This window comes from Paramormyrops kingsleyae, chromosome 2 (assembly GCF_048594095.1).
Source record: "Paramormyrops kingsleyae isolate MSU_618 chromosome 2, PKINGS_0.4, whole genome shotgun sequence".
NCBI classification, from domain to species: Eukaryota; Metazoa; Chordata; class Actinopteri; order Osteoglossiformes; family Mormyridae; genus Paramormyrops; species Paramormyrops kingsleyae.
In genome coordinates this window covers 34,930,482-34,949,674 of record NC_132798.1, presented here as the reverse complement: position 1 = coordinate 34,949,674, position 19,193 = coordinate 34,930,482, and the positions used below count along the sequence as shown (strand labels likewise).

The following is a 19,193-nucleotide window of genomic DNA, read 5'->3' as shown; positions in this document are numbered from 1 at the left end:
GAACATGGTAGTTCCCGTTGTCACATAATGATGGTTACAAATATGTTTAAAAACTGTAAAAGATTTTTCAATAAAAAATAAAAGAAACTCATTATGCCACATACTTGTGATTCATGGTATTACTAGACAGCTGTAATATACTGAACTAGGTTAAGAGGATTAATGGCATTAACTCATTTTTAGAGCGATAGTTACAGCCATTTAGTTGCTTCTCCAGACATGAGTAAAAGCTCATCCAACACTGCATCATTCTGCGAACATTTCTAATAGTGTCTGATGATAGTCTAATAAGTTTTTTGGTTCATAAATCTTTTATCACATAAAACTGTGCTATTATTAGCCCAGAAATACCATATTCGCTTCAATTGGCCACATTGATTTTCTGCCGTTTGTACAGTAATAGCTTGCCGGTGTGGGTCTGGAGTGCATCTCCATGCTACATGAGATTGAAAATGAGATTCTTTCAATGGGCCGCAGATGCTTCCTGTTCCCGTGAATCACTTCAGCGAGTAGCCCGTTCCCCGTGTCCATGCGTAATGCAATTGCAGTTCCGCGCTTCTCACTTCCCTGCTGCCTCGCTTATGCAGACCGACGGCGTGCGCTGCTTTCAGGGTACGTGCGGCGCCACTTTTTGCCGATTTGCAAAGCGAAGCCTACAGAGTGGAAACGCATACAAAAGTGCACTAAGATAAATAGAAGTGCATCAATCTGCCGATAAAATCAACTTTTTGATCCCTGAAAACCATCTCTGCCGATATACTGAGCTCTTGTGAAGAGGAGTCATGGTTAGTTTCTGTAACTAACTCCTGGGGTACAAAACATGCGTATAATCGAATCTGTCAAATGACTCAATCAATTTACAGGGCGGTCTTCTGTCTTTAATGTTATTATTTTTCTATAAAGGGAACTTCAGCATAGTTCAAGAGGTTAGACGGCATGTCCTGTTGCTGGCACGCACACTTCCTTCTTTTCTGGCAATACTATAATTTATTGTTTAATCTGGTTTGTGTCTAAGAAAATGTATGACTTTCTGTGCATGTTGAGTGTCATATAACTGTCTAAAGGTGCATCCAAGACCGGGCTCCAGTGCAGGAGTAGCCCTGAACAGTGGGTGTATGCGCTTTGTGTCCGCATGGATACTGATCCACTGCATGTAATTAAACCACATCTAATAAGCCCCCATGCCTTTTATGTGCTGTCCCTCTGTATGGGTGCATTCGACAACCCATCAGGTCGCAAGCACCGGCACAAAAGGCTTTTATCTGTTTGTGGATTTTTTTTAAATCAAGGAGTACCTGAATGAAGAATAATGCCATTAATTTTTTGTTTGTGCTGATGCACACACCACACGCTTCTCCCCAAAGCCTGACCATGCTCCGTAATGGGAGCACACTCTTTAATAAAACATCTCATCAGGCATCTGAAGCTTCCTTTTTGTATGTTTATAGAGACTGAATGCAAATCGGCACATTAATTAAAAGCTTTAATTAAGCCCGGCTGAGGGGGGTGACACCGCATGGTGACTGTAGCATGGCATGGATGTCACCAACAGGTAGAGCTTGGGACTGTCCTTGTCGTTAGTGTGACTGCAGTCCAATGCAGGTTCTCAGTATTTTAAAGGAGCAAAAAAGAATAAATCTGATTTAGATGTAGTAAATGAATAAAAATGTATTAGGCTTATATCTTATACCCAGTGTCAGCAACTATCCTCCAAGCGACTCTTGTTAAGAATATTTTTAAATGCAACTTCATCCTGCAAACCCAGGTATAATTATGTCTTTTATTTTTATATAGGTATACAATATGTGTAAAAAATGTGTAAACATGATCAAGCCTTTGACTTGTCATTCATGGACTTCCAAGGTTTTAATAAACTTTTAAAATAAAGTTGCTGTAGTTATGATTTAGTCACATGTTTCTATGTGTAGATTGCAAACTGTCCATTTTTAACTTAAAAAAATGTAAACATAAAACGTATACTCTGAAATATATAAACATACACAACAATAAAACACATCTTCAAGACAAAATTTGCAAGGTGTTGCTATTCTAGACTATAAACACGAAAAACATTCCAAATGAAATATTTAACCTTTTTTGGTCTCTCGTCTGCTTAGTTTGCCGAGGTCTTTTTAATGATTTGCATGTTGAATGTTATCAGCCATTCATTCAGCACAGCATATCACATTTGTCTCAGTACATTTTACCTTGCTCCCAATATTCATAAAAACAGAAAAATACAGAGACTTGGGCATTGTTACTTTCAACAGTGCTGGCCAATCTACGATGACAAACGTGTCAGATCACTTTGGTCTTAATTTTACTCCAGTTCTCCAGCTATATACGACAATGAGTATGAATTTTCTTTACAATAAAGGCTCTAATGAAACGTCACCCAAACAATAATACAAACCTTTTTCACAAATTATTTTGGTTGCCGAAACATAATTTAGAAAAGACCATTCTGTTGCTATTCAAGGGCATCCAGCGTAGCTCAGCTGGAATTAGCAACGCCAGCGGGGGAGGGGTTTCTTAACCAAGGGGACTTTGGCATTGAGTTTCCACCTTACAGAGCCATTTCTGAGAGCAGGAGTAGACAACTACATCATAAATTACAGGTAAGCTTCTTTCACATCAAGACGCAGAAGTAATAAGATTCACAAGCTATAGCAACAAACGTCGTCTTTTGCCTTTGCTCACACAATATTTCCTACTTAAAACAATTTACATAAATTATATTTTTTTGTCTTTAAAAATACCTAGACAGTGACTGCTCAGTCACCACAAATATTATTGGAATATTTTTTCCAGAATCAAAATATGCAGTCCTTCCATTATGTCCTTTAATTGTGGCTCAGAACTGGGGGGGGGGGGGGCTTGCGCTGTCATTCTTCCCAGTTCGCTAGTGTATGTACATCCTGCTCAGTCTTCCCAGTGATGCCAGGCTTATGGGACGGGAGTCATGGAGAGTGATTCTGTCTGGAGGTCCGGCACGGTCCTCTCTGGCCGCAGACAGACAGCCAGGCGCTGTAGTTGACATAAACACAGCCTTAGAAAGCATCATACACACGTGGGTCATTCTGTGGTTGCAGTGGAAGAAGAGCAAAAGGCTAACAATGACCTTTGTAGCACTTTGGCTAAAGATCTCTACCCAAAGCTATCATAAGCTACATGCTTTTGGAAGCAATATATCCACAAATATATTCTAAGCAACTACAGAATGCTAGGTAACACTTTTCCTGGGTTTGCCATCCAAAAAGGACTTTCCTAAGCTATATGAAGGTGTTTTGAAGGTCTTGCTTATGTGTCTTGACTGAAGAGGTCATCAAAAGTTTTTTAAAGACATTAGGTTGAGGATCTAACCTGCTTCAGAGAGCCTGGCGTCCACACCAGCTTGTACACCATGTAAATGGGGATCCACATGAAAGAGGAGATGCCAATGAAGTAACCTACAGTGATACTCCAATCTGGGTACTCGTACTCAAACAGAGTGAGGGGGGGCTGGTGCAGGAAGGAGCTCACGATGATATACTGAAGGGGAAAAGACAAACGTTAGCCCCGCAGCGGGCCAGCCCGCTGAACATCAGTGCCTGTCCTAACAGTGGACTCATCCAAAGTACCTCCACTGTTCATTCACCACTCTGTTATGTACAGTGGTCCTGAAATGCCAGAACATGTCAACATTAACACAAAGCAAAAACATAAAGACGACGCAAAAGCACCAAGTCAAAAAATTAAGTTAATTTTACTTTTTAATATGCTGTGTTCCTTTAACGTGTTCTGTTCTCTTAATGTGTAGGGTTTCCTCAAGGTATTGCGGTTTTCCAAACAGCTGTGCTCCGTGGCACAGGGGGCAGTATTCAGCTCTCGATATCGTGTCTCTGATACCGATATCTATGGTAGCTGACTAGTGTCAATGGGTCACAAATTCAGAAAACACTAACGTGTTAAATAGATGTTAACGAATGGAAAAATCCTTCACCTCATGTTTTGAGATCAGTGTCATGAACGGACAAAAAAATGAATCTGTTGGTGGGCATAGTTAAGAACACAACACATTTAAAAATTAAATTTGCTTAATTGTTTGTGTCATTAATGGTGATGTGCCGCAGTAATTATGTCGTTTTTGATGCTGGTCTTATTTTTTTGCTCAACTTGTGTTGCTATTGCTCAGTCTTTATTGGGATGTTCACCTGATCCCATTAGTGTATCTTCTGCCAGGCTATAAACTCCACCCACTGAGAGCCAGGGCTGGGAATCAAACCCACTGCTCTAGAGGTGGGGGGCCACTGGAGAAGCCACTGTGCCGCCTCACAGTTTCACTGCAAAGGTTAAATGGTAACAGTGATTTCTCAAAAGCGATCTGCGGCCATCAAAATAAACTATGAAATTATCCAGGCAAATGTACATTTATGGTATTAGGTTACTAAAAGCAATGCCAGGGGCATCATTATGGTTCTTGAAAATAAGACATAATGAACATTTGTGCAATTAATAATGAACTCTTATCATGTTATTTTCATGCCATTTTTCTTTTTTACAAGATTAGCAGCAACTAAATCATATAAGCATCCAATTACATAAACGCATTTTCCAATTAATGCATCAAGAAAATAAATAAGACCCATGTGTTTTATTAGACTTAAATGCAATAAACCCTGTTTACCTGAAAGCACTGGCCATGTGTGGCATTGTCCAGTCCTGGGATGTGTTGTGTGACCTTCAGTATTATGTAATACCGCTAAAACTGCACTCTAATGTAGAAAGATAGTGTGGGTGACGGCAGATGCTGGCTGTCTGTTGAATGTAGACTTTTTAAATCATATCTCAGTAACCAGGGAGCAAATTAAATACATCCATCCATTTTGCATGTGCCACAGGGCAAGTGCCACCTTGCCAAGATGCCAGCCCAGCCCAGCCCAGGACACACACAATCACACATGCCAAAGCTAATTTGACAAAATGTACTGACACATCAACGAATAACAAATATGAAACACATTCAGTCAGAGGTAGTATCTTTAGTTAGTGTTAATTGTTTTTGCACAAGCAGTTTTGTCTCTATAGTCTGTCTGTTAACTCTTTATATCTGTGCTTGGCTTGGGTGAATTTTTATTGTGGGGGACACCCCCCCCCCCTCACCTCATGTTCATTTTACAGGCAAGTATTTCAAAATACTGGCATAACATTGCATTTGAAAAATATCCTCAGGATATTGTAAACCATTGCATAAATGCTGGAGGGTATGACAGTATGAAAAATTAAATACTGCCCGAACCTAGTCTGGCCCCAGTCGGCTTTAGGTAGGGAAAAACATACGGCCATATGGATGAATTTCACATTTGATGAAATGAAGAAAACAAGAGTACAAGCCAGGTGGAATGGGAATAGCATGGAAGAACACCGCAAACTTGAAATGCAATGAAATGAGTAGATAGAAATGCACTATAAGGACAAAAGCATTGAGGCACCCCTCTTAATTATTAAAATGAGGTGTTTCATATAGACCCATTAACACAGGTGTATAAAATCAAGCGCCGAGCCATGCAGTCAGGTTTGCACACATTTGCAAAGGAATGGGTCACTCTAAAGAGCTCAGTGATTTCAAGCATGGCACTGTCATAGGATGCCACCTTTGCGAAAAGTCAGTTCATGAAATGTATTCCTTGCTAGATATAACACCGTCAACTGTAAGTGGTATTATTACAAAGTGCATTTAGGAAACAGAAACTTGGCCACAAAGTGGCAGACCATTATGCTGAGGTGCATAATGTGTAAATTTGTCAGTTTACTCAGTAATTGCAGAGATCCAAGCTTCCTCTGACATTAACTCCAGCAGAGAAACCATGAGCTTCATGTAAAGGGCTTCCATGGCCGAGCAGCTGCATGCAAGCCTCACATCACCAAAGTCAATGTCAAGCGTCAGATGCAGTGGTGTAAAGCACACCGCCACTGGGCTCTGAGGCAGTGGAAATGTGTTCTGTGGAGTGAAGAATCACGCTTCTCTGTCTGGCAGTCTGATGGACGAGTCTGGGTTTAATGGTTGCCAGGAGAACGTTACCTGCCTGACTGCACTGTGCCAGCTGTAAAATTTGATGGAGGAGGGATTATGGTGTGGAGTTGTTTTTCAGAGGTTGGGCTTGGCCCCTTAGTTCCAGTGAATGGAACTCTTAATGATTCCCCATACCAAGACATTTTGGACAATTTTCCAACTTTGTGGGAACAATTTGAGGAAGGCCCTTTTCTGCTCCAGCATTACTGTGACCCCAGTGCACAAAGCAAGTCCATAGAGACATGGGTGGGTGTTGAACTTTGGTGTGGAAGAACTTGACTGGCCTGCACAGAGCCCTGACCTCAACCCCATCAAACACCTTTGGGATGAACTAGAACAGAGATTACGAGCCAGGCCTTCACACCCAACATCAGTGCCTGACCTCACAGATACTCTTCTTGACAAATGGGACAAAAATTCACAGACAATCTTGTGGGAAGCCTTCCCAAAATAGTGGCAGCTGTTATAGCTGCAAAGGGGGGACCAACAACATATTGATGCCTGTGAATTTAGAACAGAATGTCATAAATGTTCCTGTGTGTGTATTGCCCAGGTGTCCCAATACTTTTGTCCATATAGTGCAGATTTAGCAACTGAATGTCCTGTAATTTAATTCATCTAAACCTAGATAAATTAAAATAGAAAAATTAAATCAGAGTATAATATGACTAAAAATTGCATTTTTGTCCAAAGACTATAACAAAACCTAAATCAAAAAATGCAATCAAAAGTGAAGGTGAATTTAAAGATACTAATTAGCTATGTTTTTGACTGGGGGAGAGACCTGCAGTACCTGCAGGAAACTCACATAGACAGAGATAGAGCACTGATACCCCTCATCACACTCAGAGAGTGCGTAACCACAGAGGTGTGAGTGATACAGAGCAAAAATATACTGTAGTTACTGTTATCTGGTTTACTGGAAATTTAATTTAATGCTGTTATAACAGGCAACAAACTGTAGTAGCTATTTGTAGAATACAATAGCAATGTAAATACTAGCCTGTAACACTTACTTGAGTACTGTACTTAGCTACATTTTTCAAGCGTCTGTACTTTACTTGAGTATATATTTTTTGGAAACATGATTTGTACTCCACTACATACTTTTAACTCGACATCATTTCTGTGAAGGATCTCGTTACTCAGTACCGGGAAGCATAGCTTCAAAGTTAGCAGACAAATTTTATTTTTTAAAATGCAATAGGCCATATTGTGTTCATCGCAGGAGAAAACCCTACTCCTACGCTGTCAGTTTTGAAGCTAGTGGTGTTTCACTGGGCTGTCTGCCTGATGCACACACACACACACGCACATGTAGGGTATATACATATCCTTATGGGGACTGCTCATTCATTTCAATGGGAAAAATGCTAACGCTAACTATGACAACCTTAACCCCTACCCTGCCCTAACCATAACCATAATTAACCTAACAAAATACAAGAGTTTTTGCATTTTTAGTTTTTTCATAGCAGTCACCGATTTTTATAAAATAGAGTTTTCCCTTATGGGGACCAGGAAACCGGTCCCCATAAGCGAAAAAAAATAGATATTTATCACGTTATGGGGACATTATGTCCCCATAAGGATAGGTAAACCCGCTATCACACACGCACACACACACACACACACACACACACACACACACAGACTACGTATCTATGTGTTTGCATGGACTCTTGTTTCATTTCTATTGACAAAACCCTAATCCCAACTATGGCAGCCTTAACCCTAACCATAAGTAACCAAACAAAACACATGACTTTTGGCATGTTTAGTTTTTTATCAAAAATTGAGTTTCCCCATTTGAGGACTGAAAAAAATGTCCTCACAAGGTCCAAAATAACATTTGGTCCCCCCAGTGTAATATATACTATATATGACAACACACACATTGAAAAATATCTGTCAGAATAATACTATGCTATTTTGTAGGGGTGGGGTGAGGAAAGTGTTAAATTTAAAAAAAAAAATTACAAAGGCTATCCTTTAGTCAATTCAGTTGTGTTTCTATAGTCATTGTATCATATTCCACAAGCTTTTTATTCTCCAGGATCTACAAGCAAGTCTGAAGTGCATTCAGTAGGTTGTTTCAGAGTCATTAGGTTCTGTAAATGCATTGTGGTAACAAATAGAACAATGCACTGGCATCAAAAAGAACATGCAAAATAAATTACTCCAGTATTTTAACTCAAGTAAAAATCTGACTGAATAACTTTCACTTGTATTGGAGTAATATTTGACCAGAAGCATCTATACTGACTCAAGTAATGGAATTGTGTACTTTGTCCTCCTCTGTCAGTCATTATTAGCAAATGATCCTGTCTTAAGGTATCAACACATTTGTAATCAAATAATTCCACTGAATATACAGTTGTTGCTTTATAATTACCAATATCCTTATTATTGCCTTCCATTATCATCACTTAGCTATATGCAAATTGTTGAGTGCATGTGCTATTTTATTCTTTTTTTAAGTCTATATTCTTATTGTGCTTTGAGCTGAAGGCCACCAGGGTTTTGATAACATGTAAATTAACCAATAAAATGCTCTGGTTGGTGGGACAGCAACTTGAGGAGAGTAGAATGGAGGACCAATAGGAAGCCCAGAGTGATGAGCAAAGCAGAGGGTGTGATAGGTGGTGCTGACAATCTTCAGCCTCAGGCTTGTCCCTTCTTGACCTACCACATATTTCAGGGTATTTAATTGTCTACTGGCTGCATGTAATGTCATTAAAGTGTGTTTAGATTTGTTTTTCCCCATTTTAAACTGTACTGCCACTAAAGCCATAATAACCCCACTTTCCACCATACAATAGCACTTGAGAGGGTCTACTAGTCCTGCCTGTGTAATCCGGGTTAATGGGAAAACTGCAGTATGTTAGCCCTGAAATAAACGGCAAGAAGCCCGGAAAGGCTCCACATGCTGCTCCATGCCAGGTCCACTTGACGATGGGCCGCTGCTGTGGAAAATGCCTGGAAATCGGTCACCCCTATGCATCGATTAACCAGGCTAAAAAAGTACCCATTAATCCATAGATAATTAAATGGCTCTGCAGGAGATCCTGATGTAGTTGTCTCTTATCCCTATGATTTTACCCTAACATAAGGTCAATTGAAATCTTCTCCAGAAGTGTTGGAGTGAACCAACGTTTTGGGTCTAGGGCAGGGGTGGGCAATCTTATCCGCAAAAGGGCCGGTGTGTATACAGGTTTTCGCTGCAAGTCCCTAATTAGGTAACTAATTAGAGGACTGATTGGCTGAAGAGTCCTCACACCTGGGTTTGAACAGCTGACCTACAGCTTATCCCAAAAACTGGCATACACACAGGACCTTTGCGGATAAGATTGCCCACCCCTGGTCTAGGGTAACAACCTAATCCATGTCAGGAGGGACACTTTGAGCTACTTCAGGTTTTACAAACTAATTTAAAGCTGAAAGGCTCCTATGCTAAATTGCTTGGTTCGTCTCATACTTTTACTGGTTTGTTTTTTTGATTGAAAGACTCATGCAGCTGTTTCACATTAACATTCGAGACACATGCATGATTACAGGTGACTGACCAATCAGCACACAGCAAAAACTCAGCGCTTTAGTAAATCCCAGTTCTTTTAATTGAAATGGTTGAAATGGTAGTTTACAAACCCTGTCGTAGCTCACGGTGTCCCTCCTGACATAGATTAGGTGGTCACCCCACTTGGATCTAACAAAACGTAATAGAGTTTGTTCAACTGTAATCCCTGTAAGAGGTGGCTATTTTGAGTTTAAGGTTTATCCTGTTTTTTTATTACCTACATGGTTTTTGTTCTTTATTATGCTTTATTAAGTAAAACTCCTAGTGTTCAAAAACCTTGACTGGTAGAGTGTGTTCGTATGACAGTGACAACTCACGGTGGTGCTTAACATTGTTAAGTCATGTGTGGGTCATACAGCAACCAAGTACAAAAGATTTCCTAATGTCTTACCGCTAGAAATGCTGGACTGATGGCCACCCAGCACAATTTCCAGAATATTCCAGGAGAGTAGCCCAGCATCGATTTGACATCATTGCTGAATCTCTTGATACCTGCATCAGAAACATGAATGATCATAAGCAGTTCTAATGCAGGGTTTGGGAAGATGCAGTGCCTGGTGCCGCGTTATATTCAATGCTTTCACTAACTTATTTTTTACTTTGTGGGATTCCCATTCAACTGATAATAACTTTAAGCAGTTATTTGTATTTTTCACATTATTCTGCACCAGGCGAACACCTCCTGAATCTAAAACAGTGTCTAACATTAATAGTAACACTGGTTGATGCTCAAAATTAAACAAAAAGTAATAGTTCATTTGACCTGATTATTGCATGAAGTATTCTCTTCTTTAAGCGTTAAATGGCCCATTTAGAATTTATCCTATGCTGTATCATACCCAAGTCTGATGTTCCATCCATCCATTCCTTATTAGTAAATGCCTAACCAATCAGAATAATGGTAGTCATAAAGCTATCCCAGAAGTCATGTGGCAGAGAGCAGGGACGGAAGTGCCAGTTCATCACAGGTACCTACGGGTGCCCATGTCTCCTCACGTTCCATCTATTAACCCCTGCATGTATCCATCCATCCATCCATCCATTTACATAACTACTTGTACAAGAAATGGTGTCAGTGAGCCTATCCTAGAAAGTATGTGACTGGAGACACTCTGGATGGGACACCAGTTCATCGCAAGGCACACTCACAGACGTATTTTCTCAAACTGAATCTATACAATTCATTTGATTATTATTGCCTTCCGCTTCTTATACTGGATAAAGTAGGAGGTTATGCTATCATCAGCATCTTACCGTAAAACCAGGACACTGCAACGGCTTCCAGAAACCCAACAGCAATAATGGAGCAGCTGACACCAAATTCCTCCAGGAGCTTAACCACGTACGCACCGCCCTGCAGAGCACAGCAGTGTGACACTTGCAATGGGCAAACCTGTAAATATGCCAATGACCTGTTATGCCTGAGAGTACTGCCTAGGCAGTGTTACTCACATTGGTAAGGGTGCTGAGAGAGCCCAAAAAGCACACGGTGACCAGGCCCAGTACAAAGAGCTCCCTCCGCTGGTACAGGTACTCTGGGTATTCGTCCAACACGGCAGTGATAATGGCCTCCAGTCCACCAAACTGCATGAATATACACACCATCGGCTGCCAATCACATCTATTCTCACAAGTTTCAAAGGCTCTCCCAGTCAAAAAAAATATTGGTGTAAGTTAACAGAATTCCAGCTGTACCGTGCTGTCCAACCCCAGCGTGATCATCATCACGAAGAAGATGATGGCAAAAAATGTGGATCCCATCATGTTGGCAATGGCTTCTGGGTAGGTGATGAAGAGCAAGCTGGGCCCTGTGAATTACCCGTACAGACACCAGAATGTGTCACAGGAACGTCTGTCTGTTGCTTACAATTCAGCAAAGCCCACAATTATATCACAGTTTCGTTCCTCTAATACAACTGTTTCCTAAAGTTCTTTCACAAAATTACCATCTCAGTGATGCCACAATTACAACCTGAAGGTGACCAGAGGAGACATTCCATTGTTTAGCTAGTCCTGGCTGCCTCTAAGTGTCCGTACCCAGCTCCCCGGAGGCACTAACCCTTATCCTTAGCGACATCCTCTACATCCACCTTCCTCATCTCAGCCATGTAGCCCAGCACGGTGAAGATGACAAAGCCAGAGATGAAGCTGGTCAGACAGTTCACCAGGCTGGTCACGATGGCGTCGCTGTTGAGGAGGGGAGAACGGCAGACATTCTGGCTTACAGTACACTGCATTCACCCTGCTGGGCTGCTCAGCAGTCATCTTGATGGTTCTTATACCGTGTTCTGTGCACTGTGTTGTGTGGGATCTTGACAGAGGCATTACTCCAGAAACCTGCATGTGTCTTGCTGGCTATCTCAATGACCTGCCATTAGGCCTTCAAAATGGGCCAAAACAGGTGCTGGCAGGGTTCTGGGACCTGACAGATGTCCAAGTTACTTACTGGGCACTAAACAGAAAGGTCTTAAACCTTCCATTGGGGTAAATTCTATAAATGACTTACAGCTTTAAAGCACTACATCTATTAATGGAAACAATCTTACTGAAGCAATTCAGGTTAATTACAGTCAAAGTGGTAAACAGTAGAGACTGCCCTGAAACTTGAATATGGATTAAGTGACCAGTTGGCCTACGGTGATCCCATCCCTGCTCTGCCTCACAACATGTGGTGTGGTCCCCACCCCCAAGGACACAGCTATGGGGTATTTCATCCATCAGCTTGGATGAAGATAATTCTCGGTCCATTTGTTGACCAAATGTGGAGGTCTGTTATTGTGTCATGTTCTCAAACCACTTAGGTTAATTATTAAGAAATTAAAAAAAAATCTATTTTTCTCTCAGGAGGAGCATGCTATCTATCTATCTATCTATCTATCTATCTATCTATCTATCTATCTATCAATCTATCTATCTATCTACCTCCCTCCCTCCCTCAGCAGTGGTGAGACCCGGTCTCACGACTGCTGTTGAATCATACTTTTGTTAGGCCTTTAAAGTCATGTGATGATCCTTCCGGACCTTTATGGATATTCCAAAGGTGGGTAAAGGGGATGTGAGTGTGTACCAGGCATCTTTATAAAAGATGGGTCATGCGGCAGGGTGTGCATACCGGTAGCAGTTGTTGGTGAAGGGGTTGTAGCTGGCGAGGGCCAGGAGCACACCGAAACCAGGGCCCAGGGAGAAGAAGATCTGTGCGGCTGCATCCACCCACACCTGAGGAGAGGGGAGCCAGGTCAAGAGGGGCGCGCCGTCACACCGGGGGTTACTAAGTCAGCATATTCCTCCACACATCAGCGCTCGTCTGCTCAGTGCCTGAGGAGCCATGAGGGGTACAGGGTTCGAATGTTTCCCGAGACAGAGATATCATTCTCCTGAGTCTTAACATTATAAATAATTTCCTATAATGATAATAATACATTGAATTTTTGTAGTGCCTTTCAACATCCCAAAGGCGAAAACACAGAGCATGGCGAGTAATAAGCACAGAAAAATTGACTGAAAAAGTAATACATCAATAAGGAATACAAGTATTACATACTAGCTATGCAAATGGAGGGGAAACTGTAGCAAGATGAGTGAGCAGGACTCAGAAGGGTCAGAGTGAACAGCAACAGGATCTCTATGATTCTATATGAATCTATGATTAAACAGCCAACATCATTTAACAAGCTTCCGGGTTTAGAATTTAACTCGAACCCCTGTCCTTCCAGCATCCCTGGGCCTACGGAGGCGCTATTGTCCTGTTTTCTGAGCTGTCACAGTGGATGAGGGGCACCCCTTTCTGAGCTGAAATCAGAGGGCTCTCGCAGCATTCGCCCCTGGCCGTACATCTGAAGAGGACCCTAGGATTGTTCCTGGATGGGATGCGAAGGAGGGAGAGAGCGAGCGCGCCCTTTGTCATCAGAAAATCCGAGCCCAATTAAGCATCTCATAAGCCGCTGGGCCTTTATTCATGCATTTCATTAGCCTGTTCTCTTTGATGGGCAGCCCTCGCCTCAGCATGGATGTCCACGGCGCGTTTCTCTGTGAGGACCGGAAGCACATGTGTGGAATGCAAAAAAAAAAAAAAACGACAGTGAATGGCTGCCATGTTATTTAAGCAGGTGAGTTGAGAACCGCATTATAGCTGCAGTAAAACGTTCACTTTGTTTGTGGGCTTTTTGTTTGTGTGGCTGCAGATGTGTCATAATATTTCTGCCGACAAAGGTTCAGTAAATATCCTTGCAAAGACATAAACCTCTCTAAGGATAGCTTGTTCTTGGGACAAAAAGCAGAAATTCACCACAGGAAAAGTTTTCTTCTGCAACATATTTGACTGATTTTTGTGCAGTAATTGAGAGTGATTAATTGTGTGAAGGCGAGAGTCAGGGTGACTCTTCAGACCGGATCACTTCCATGGCAGTGACTCACGCTGGTCTCCAGGAGCTTCTCCCACTTGGGCCGCAGGTAGAACTCGACACCCCTCCAGGCTCCGGGGAGGGTGGCGCCGCGAATGAGCAGGACGAGAAGCACCACGTAGGGGAGGGTAGCCGTGACCCACACCACCTGCCGGGGCAGCACAGGAATGCACAGCTGGATACCAATTCACACCCACATATGTTCTGCTGGTCAGCTAATGTTCAACATCATCTTCTCCACCGGTCCTCTCTCTCCAGATGTGCCCTTTCACGCACTTTCTGAAACAGCACAAGGTTGGTGTACACACTGAACAGGGTGCCAGTGCATGACTGGCCAGATACACACAGACACCACTGGCAATTTCGAAATGCCAATTAGCTGCAACCCTGGGGGAAATCCACATGACACTGGGAGAACACGCAAACTCCACACATGTAGAACATGGCTGGGATTCAGACACCCCAAATGCTACCCACTGTGCCATTAGACACTTCTCCAGTTTTATAATTGTTATATGCAATGACTTAGGGGAGAGTTTGGAGGGCACACAACTTAACAATTTAAATACAAAGGTCTGTTTATTGGGGGGTGAATGAATCCAAATTAAATACTGGGGGGTACACGTACCCCCTCGGTTCCTACACCCCTAGTTTTGTGTTTCCTTGACCTTGAGCCATATTTATGGTGCATTCCATCCAGCCATAGATCCATCCACAGGGCATAAGGCAGAGGACACCCTGGATGGGATGCCAGTGTTTAAATATATAAAATATTATTTATAATTACATTTTCCAAACATCTGTTAGTACCTGGCGTGCTTAAGTGTGATATGAATGTATCATATCTGTATGACTGTATCATATCTGCATGAATGTGTAGTCTGCTTACAGTGTTCATTCAGGATCTTTTTAAAAACAAGACAACATATGGAAAAAACTAAAACTGCGGTAATTATTTCATTTAATTTTTTTTACTTTTTACTTTTATTGCCCAACTTTGCCTTGCTATAATTACCCCGTCTGCTTCTGGCTAGCTACCGTAGGCTAATGCTGCATGCACAGAAAACATGACGGGGAAAAGAAAGTCATTTTCTGTCAGTGACAAATATAGACTCATCAAAGCTTATTATGCCAAAAATGAGTCAAATAAATACAGCAGCAGAACTACAATATGCTATATTTTATTAAAATTCATTTAATTTGTACAGTACTGTAATTTGAAAAGCATTTGAAGCTTATTTTGAAAGAGTCAGTAAAATTCAGTAAATAGTGACACTATTTTATATTCTATCCATCCATTCATCCATCTTTTGTAACTGCTTATCCTATTCAGCCAGGGACAGGGCACAAACCCATCGCAGGGCGCATTTACACACCATTCACTCACACGTCATTCACTCACACACCATTCACTCACACACTCCCACTTACACACCATTCACTCACACACCATTCACTCACACTCCATTCACTCACACACCATTCACTCACACACATTCACTTACACACCATTCACTCACACACATTCACTCACACACATTCACTCACACGCCATTCACTCACACGCCACTCACTCACACACCATTCACTCACACACCATTCACTCACACACCATTCACTCACACTCATGAACGCCTATGGGCCTTGTAACTCCAATTAGCCTTTGGACTGTGGGGGGAAATCAGAGGAAACCCCATGACGACACACGGAGCCACAGTGGAGACTCAAATCCTGGTCTCAGAAGTGTGAGGTGATATTACTTGTCACTGTGCCACCCCTAACATATATTCATGTAATAAATATACAAATATCAATTAGATGGTAATCTGCCTGGGACCAAGAAAATGAAAAAATCAGTTACAATCATCATCCGCTTATAGTGATCAGTTTCACCCAGACAGACATGATCAGTGGTTTCCACTGTATTAGTTAAATATATTTTTAAAGCATGAACTGTTAAAAAAATAACCTTCTTCTTGTTGCCCTTGTCACTTGCCTGGTTTTCTGATCAATTCACAGCAGCACAGGAAATTACCAAGAGTCACATTTGCAAACCTGTGTTTTTGCAGATCAGCAGTGGTTTGTTTGAAGGGTTCCCTGGCTTGAGCCTCACCTTCCCTGATGTCTTAACACCCTTCCAGAGGCTGAAGTAAACGATGGTGAAGATGAGGAAGAGGCAGAGCAGGAGCTGCCAGCGGATCCCACCGACATTGCGCAGCCCAGAAGAATTGTGGATTTCCAGAACGTTTCTCCTGTGATAGTGAGGGAAAGAACACAAGGTGTTTAATTTAGTGAGACATGTTACAGTTTCACACGCACCCTTAATCTGCTCCATTGGCCACCTGCTTTTATTTAAAACAGACTATGACAAAAGTTAAATATCCGAAAAAGGATACTGGACTGATATTCCCCACATTTGACCTCCCCTCTCCACCGCCTGCTTACACACACTCACGTGTAAAACTCCTCAGCAGGTGACCTGGAGAAGTTGGTCCAGGTGACATTGTTGTTGCCAAAGTAGTTGGTGCAGTTGATCGTGTTCCACACGTTGTCACAGTTGGTCCAAGGCAGAGTGCTGGTGAAGGACGAGTAGAAGTAGAAGAGGGCCCAGGCAATGATGGTGTTGTAGTAGAAGGACACATACAACCCGATGACGCAGATGGCAAAGCCAATTCCTGTGATGGGCCGTAACCACAGAGACAGGCATCCAATCAGGGCATGGCTTTTAGTGAAGCAGAACGAGGTGGGGGGCACTGGTGATTCATGAGAGGACAGCACTGTTACCTTTGAAAATTGGACATATGTGCTTCCATATGGAGATGGCCCCCGTCCTGTGGAACTGCCCCAGTGCCAGCTCCATGTAGAAGAGTGGCACCCCCCCAAAGACAGCCATCAGTATGTAGGGGATGAGGAAGGCCCCTGTGCGCAAGGCAGAACAGGGATAAACAGAAGAGGGTCTAACATCCAGACCTTATAACATTCATGGTGACCTTTGTGCGAAACAGGACAGCTACAGGTGCCGATGTGAGCCACATGCAATCTCACACTGAACGACTGTTAACTTTGAAAGAAAAAGTTATGAAGTGATTTGAATATCTTCAATGATTTTCAAATATTTACTGAATTTGTAATCAGATATAGAACCAGTTTGGTTACACATACAGGCCACATTACTACTTCATTTTGTTTCATGGGTATGACAAGGCTTTTGGTGTGTGGCTCATTTTCAGATAGTTGAAAGGCACTGTGAATGTTCCTCAAAGGTGGTTTTTGCTTGATGTTAGAAACAGAAAAATGATGTGCAGGCACACAGAATGTTTATGTGGACCAGTGGCTGTATATTAATGAAAAGCCTTTGTGGCTCCAGTTAAGAAAAACAAAACAAACAAGCAAACATATAAACAAATAAATGCAATGTGAATAAATGACAGTACCAAAACATAGATATCCTGCAGATATTTACATTCATAGTTTTACGAATTTTCATGTATATGTTCCTTAAAATGTTTTAATTCATATAAAAATTTCTTACAGTCATTCCCTGCATATAAATGGTATAAAAGCCCACATGAAATGCCATAAATCAATCAATTAGCTTGCTAATAAATATGTCTTAGAAATCTATACTTTTCCGGAGAGTAAGCTTATTATACTCTCCTAGTGTAATCACTGTATTATAGTTTTACTTATCTGTAGTTGATTGTTCGTAATTGAACCGAAAACCTGTTTCTTCTCTTGAAGCCGTGTGCTAACCAGACCACAGCTGACAAGCTTAGACTGCGATTCCAGCACATCAGGACACAGCACAGCTGTAAAACTACTCCTTAATGTAAGCAGATGCTGGCCGATGTTGAAAAATTATACTGAAGAGGCGAAAAATACTACAGTTCATGCGCAATTTTCACGTTTTACGTATTATTCGACTTGTTTCCATTTCATTTGGGCTGTCTTCCTTCACTTTGAATATCATAAACAGTTCTAATATTTGACCTAAATTTAATTCAAAGTAACCCAATAAACTCAGTATGAATTCAAAGTTATTCAAATTTTTTAAATAGTGTTTGATTTATAGCCTACCGTTTCCTTTTTCTGTATTTTGTCGTAATTATTTTCCATATTTCTGATAGAGATATATTACATTTAAGTCTAATTTATATATGTATACGTTGTTACACATCTACTTATATAGGGCTAGGGCTTACAGAAATTATACGTGTATTTAAACACGGTATTGCTCAAGATGACCATATCACATTGTCTTTCGTTGCTTTTTGTTGCCACCGCGAGTAGCAAAACAACTACCTTTAATGGAAATAACCTCAGAATAAAACTACATGCCTGTTACCATGAGTGCCACTGATCACACTGAGCTGATCACAGCAGGTTGACTAACCCGACTGAAGTAATTCAAGTTCAAATTGACAAGTTAATTACATACATGCAAAGCTAATACACACGTTATTTACACCACACTGCACTACAGTACAGTATTTGCACACTGTTACAAGCACATTATTTTATAAATGCCACATATTTGAAGATTTATGTCTCTTAATGGTAAACAGGTTTAAAGTTTTAATATAGTTCTTACCGCCTCCGTTCTGGTAGCAAACGTATGGAAATCTCCAGACATTTCCCAGATCCACAGCGAAGCCAATGACAGACAAAAGGAAATCCATTTTTTTGCTCCATTTATCCCGGGAGTCCGTCTGGGTTAGCACAGGTACGGAGTTTGCGGGGTAAGCCGGGTTCGGCGGGCCCTGGGCTGGCAGGCTTCTCGGGGCACTCGATGAGTCCGGTGACATCCTTGCTGGAGTTAGAAAGTCGATTGGAAGAAACTGACTGGAGCAATGATTTGGAGGATGGGGAGGCTTTTCTTATTAGGGGCAATGACAGCAGCAGGAGGAGGGACGGCGTTGGCTGCTCCTTATCGGCCTTTTCAGAGGGTCTCTCACTCACGCCGAGCACAGCGACATCAGTGGTCTGCGAACGGAACCGCGAAGGGGCGAGCAGGAGACCAGGAACGAACTAGTTAGACGTTTAACCCCATCCCACAGAAAGGTTCGAGTTTGTAAAATAATGTTACTGCAGGTTTGTGCTTAAATTTGCAATATTTACTGTGGAACTGTTAATAAAGGATACAAAACATAAAAACATTTCCTAT

The 19,193-nt window shown here is 41.7% G+C and overlaps 1 protein-coding gene across 1 annotated transcript; it reads right to left on the bottom strand.

Annotated features, from left to right (window-relative positions):
• Positions 1-2,892: 2,892 nt before the first annotated feature.
• On the bottom strand, positions 2,893-18,906 carry slc6a4b (solute carrier family 6 member 4b). Its single transcript, XM_023833401.2, has 13 exons — positions 18,621-18,906; positions 16,814-16,948; positions 16,485-16,704; positions 16,143-16,281; positions 14,043-14,177; positions 12,742-12,845; positions 11,689-11,816; positions 11,325-11,437; positions 11,082-11,213; positions 10,884-10,983; positions 10,021-10,121; positions 3,364-3,531; positions 2,893-3,027 (listed from the first exon to the last, which is right to left on the bottom strand). Exons 1-13 carry the CDS (start codon positions 18,832-18,834, stop codon positions 2,947-2,949), a joined length of 1,770 nt encoding a protein of 589 aa, XP_023689169.1. The 5' UTR covers positions 18,835-18,906; the 3' UTR covers positions 2,893-2,946.
• Positions 18,907-19,193: the final 287 nt, after the last annotated feature.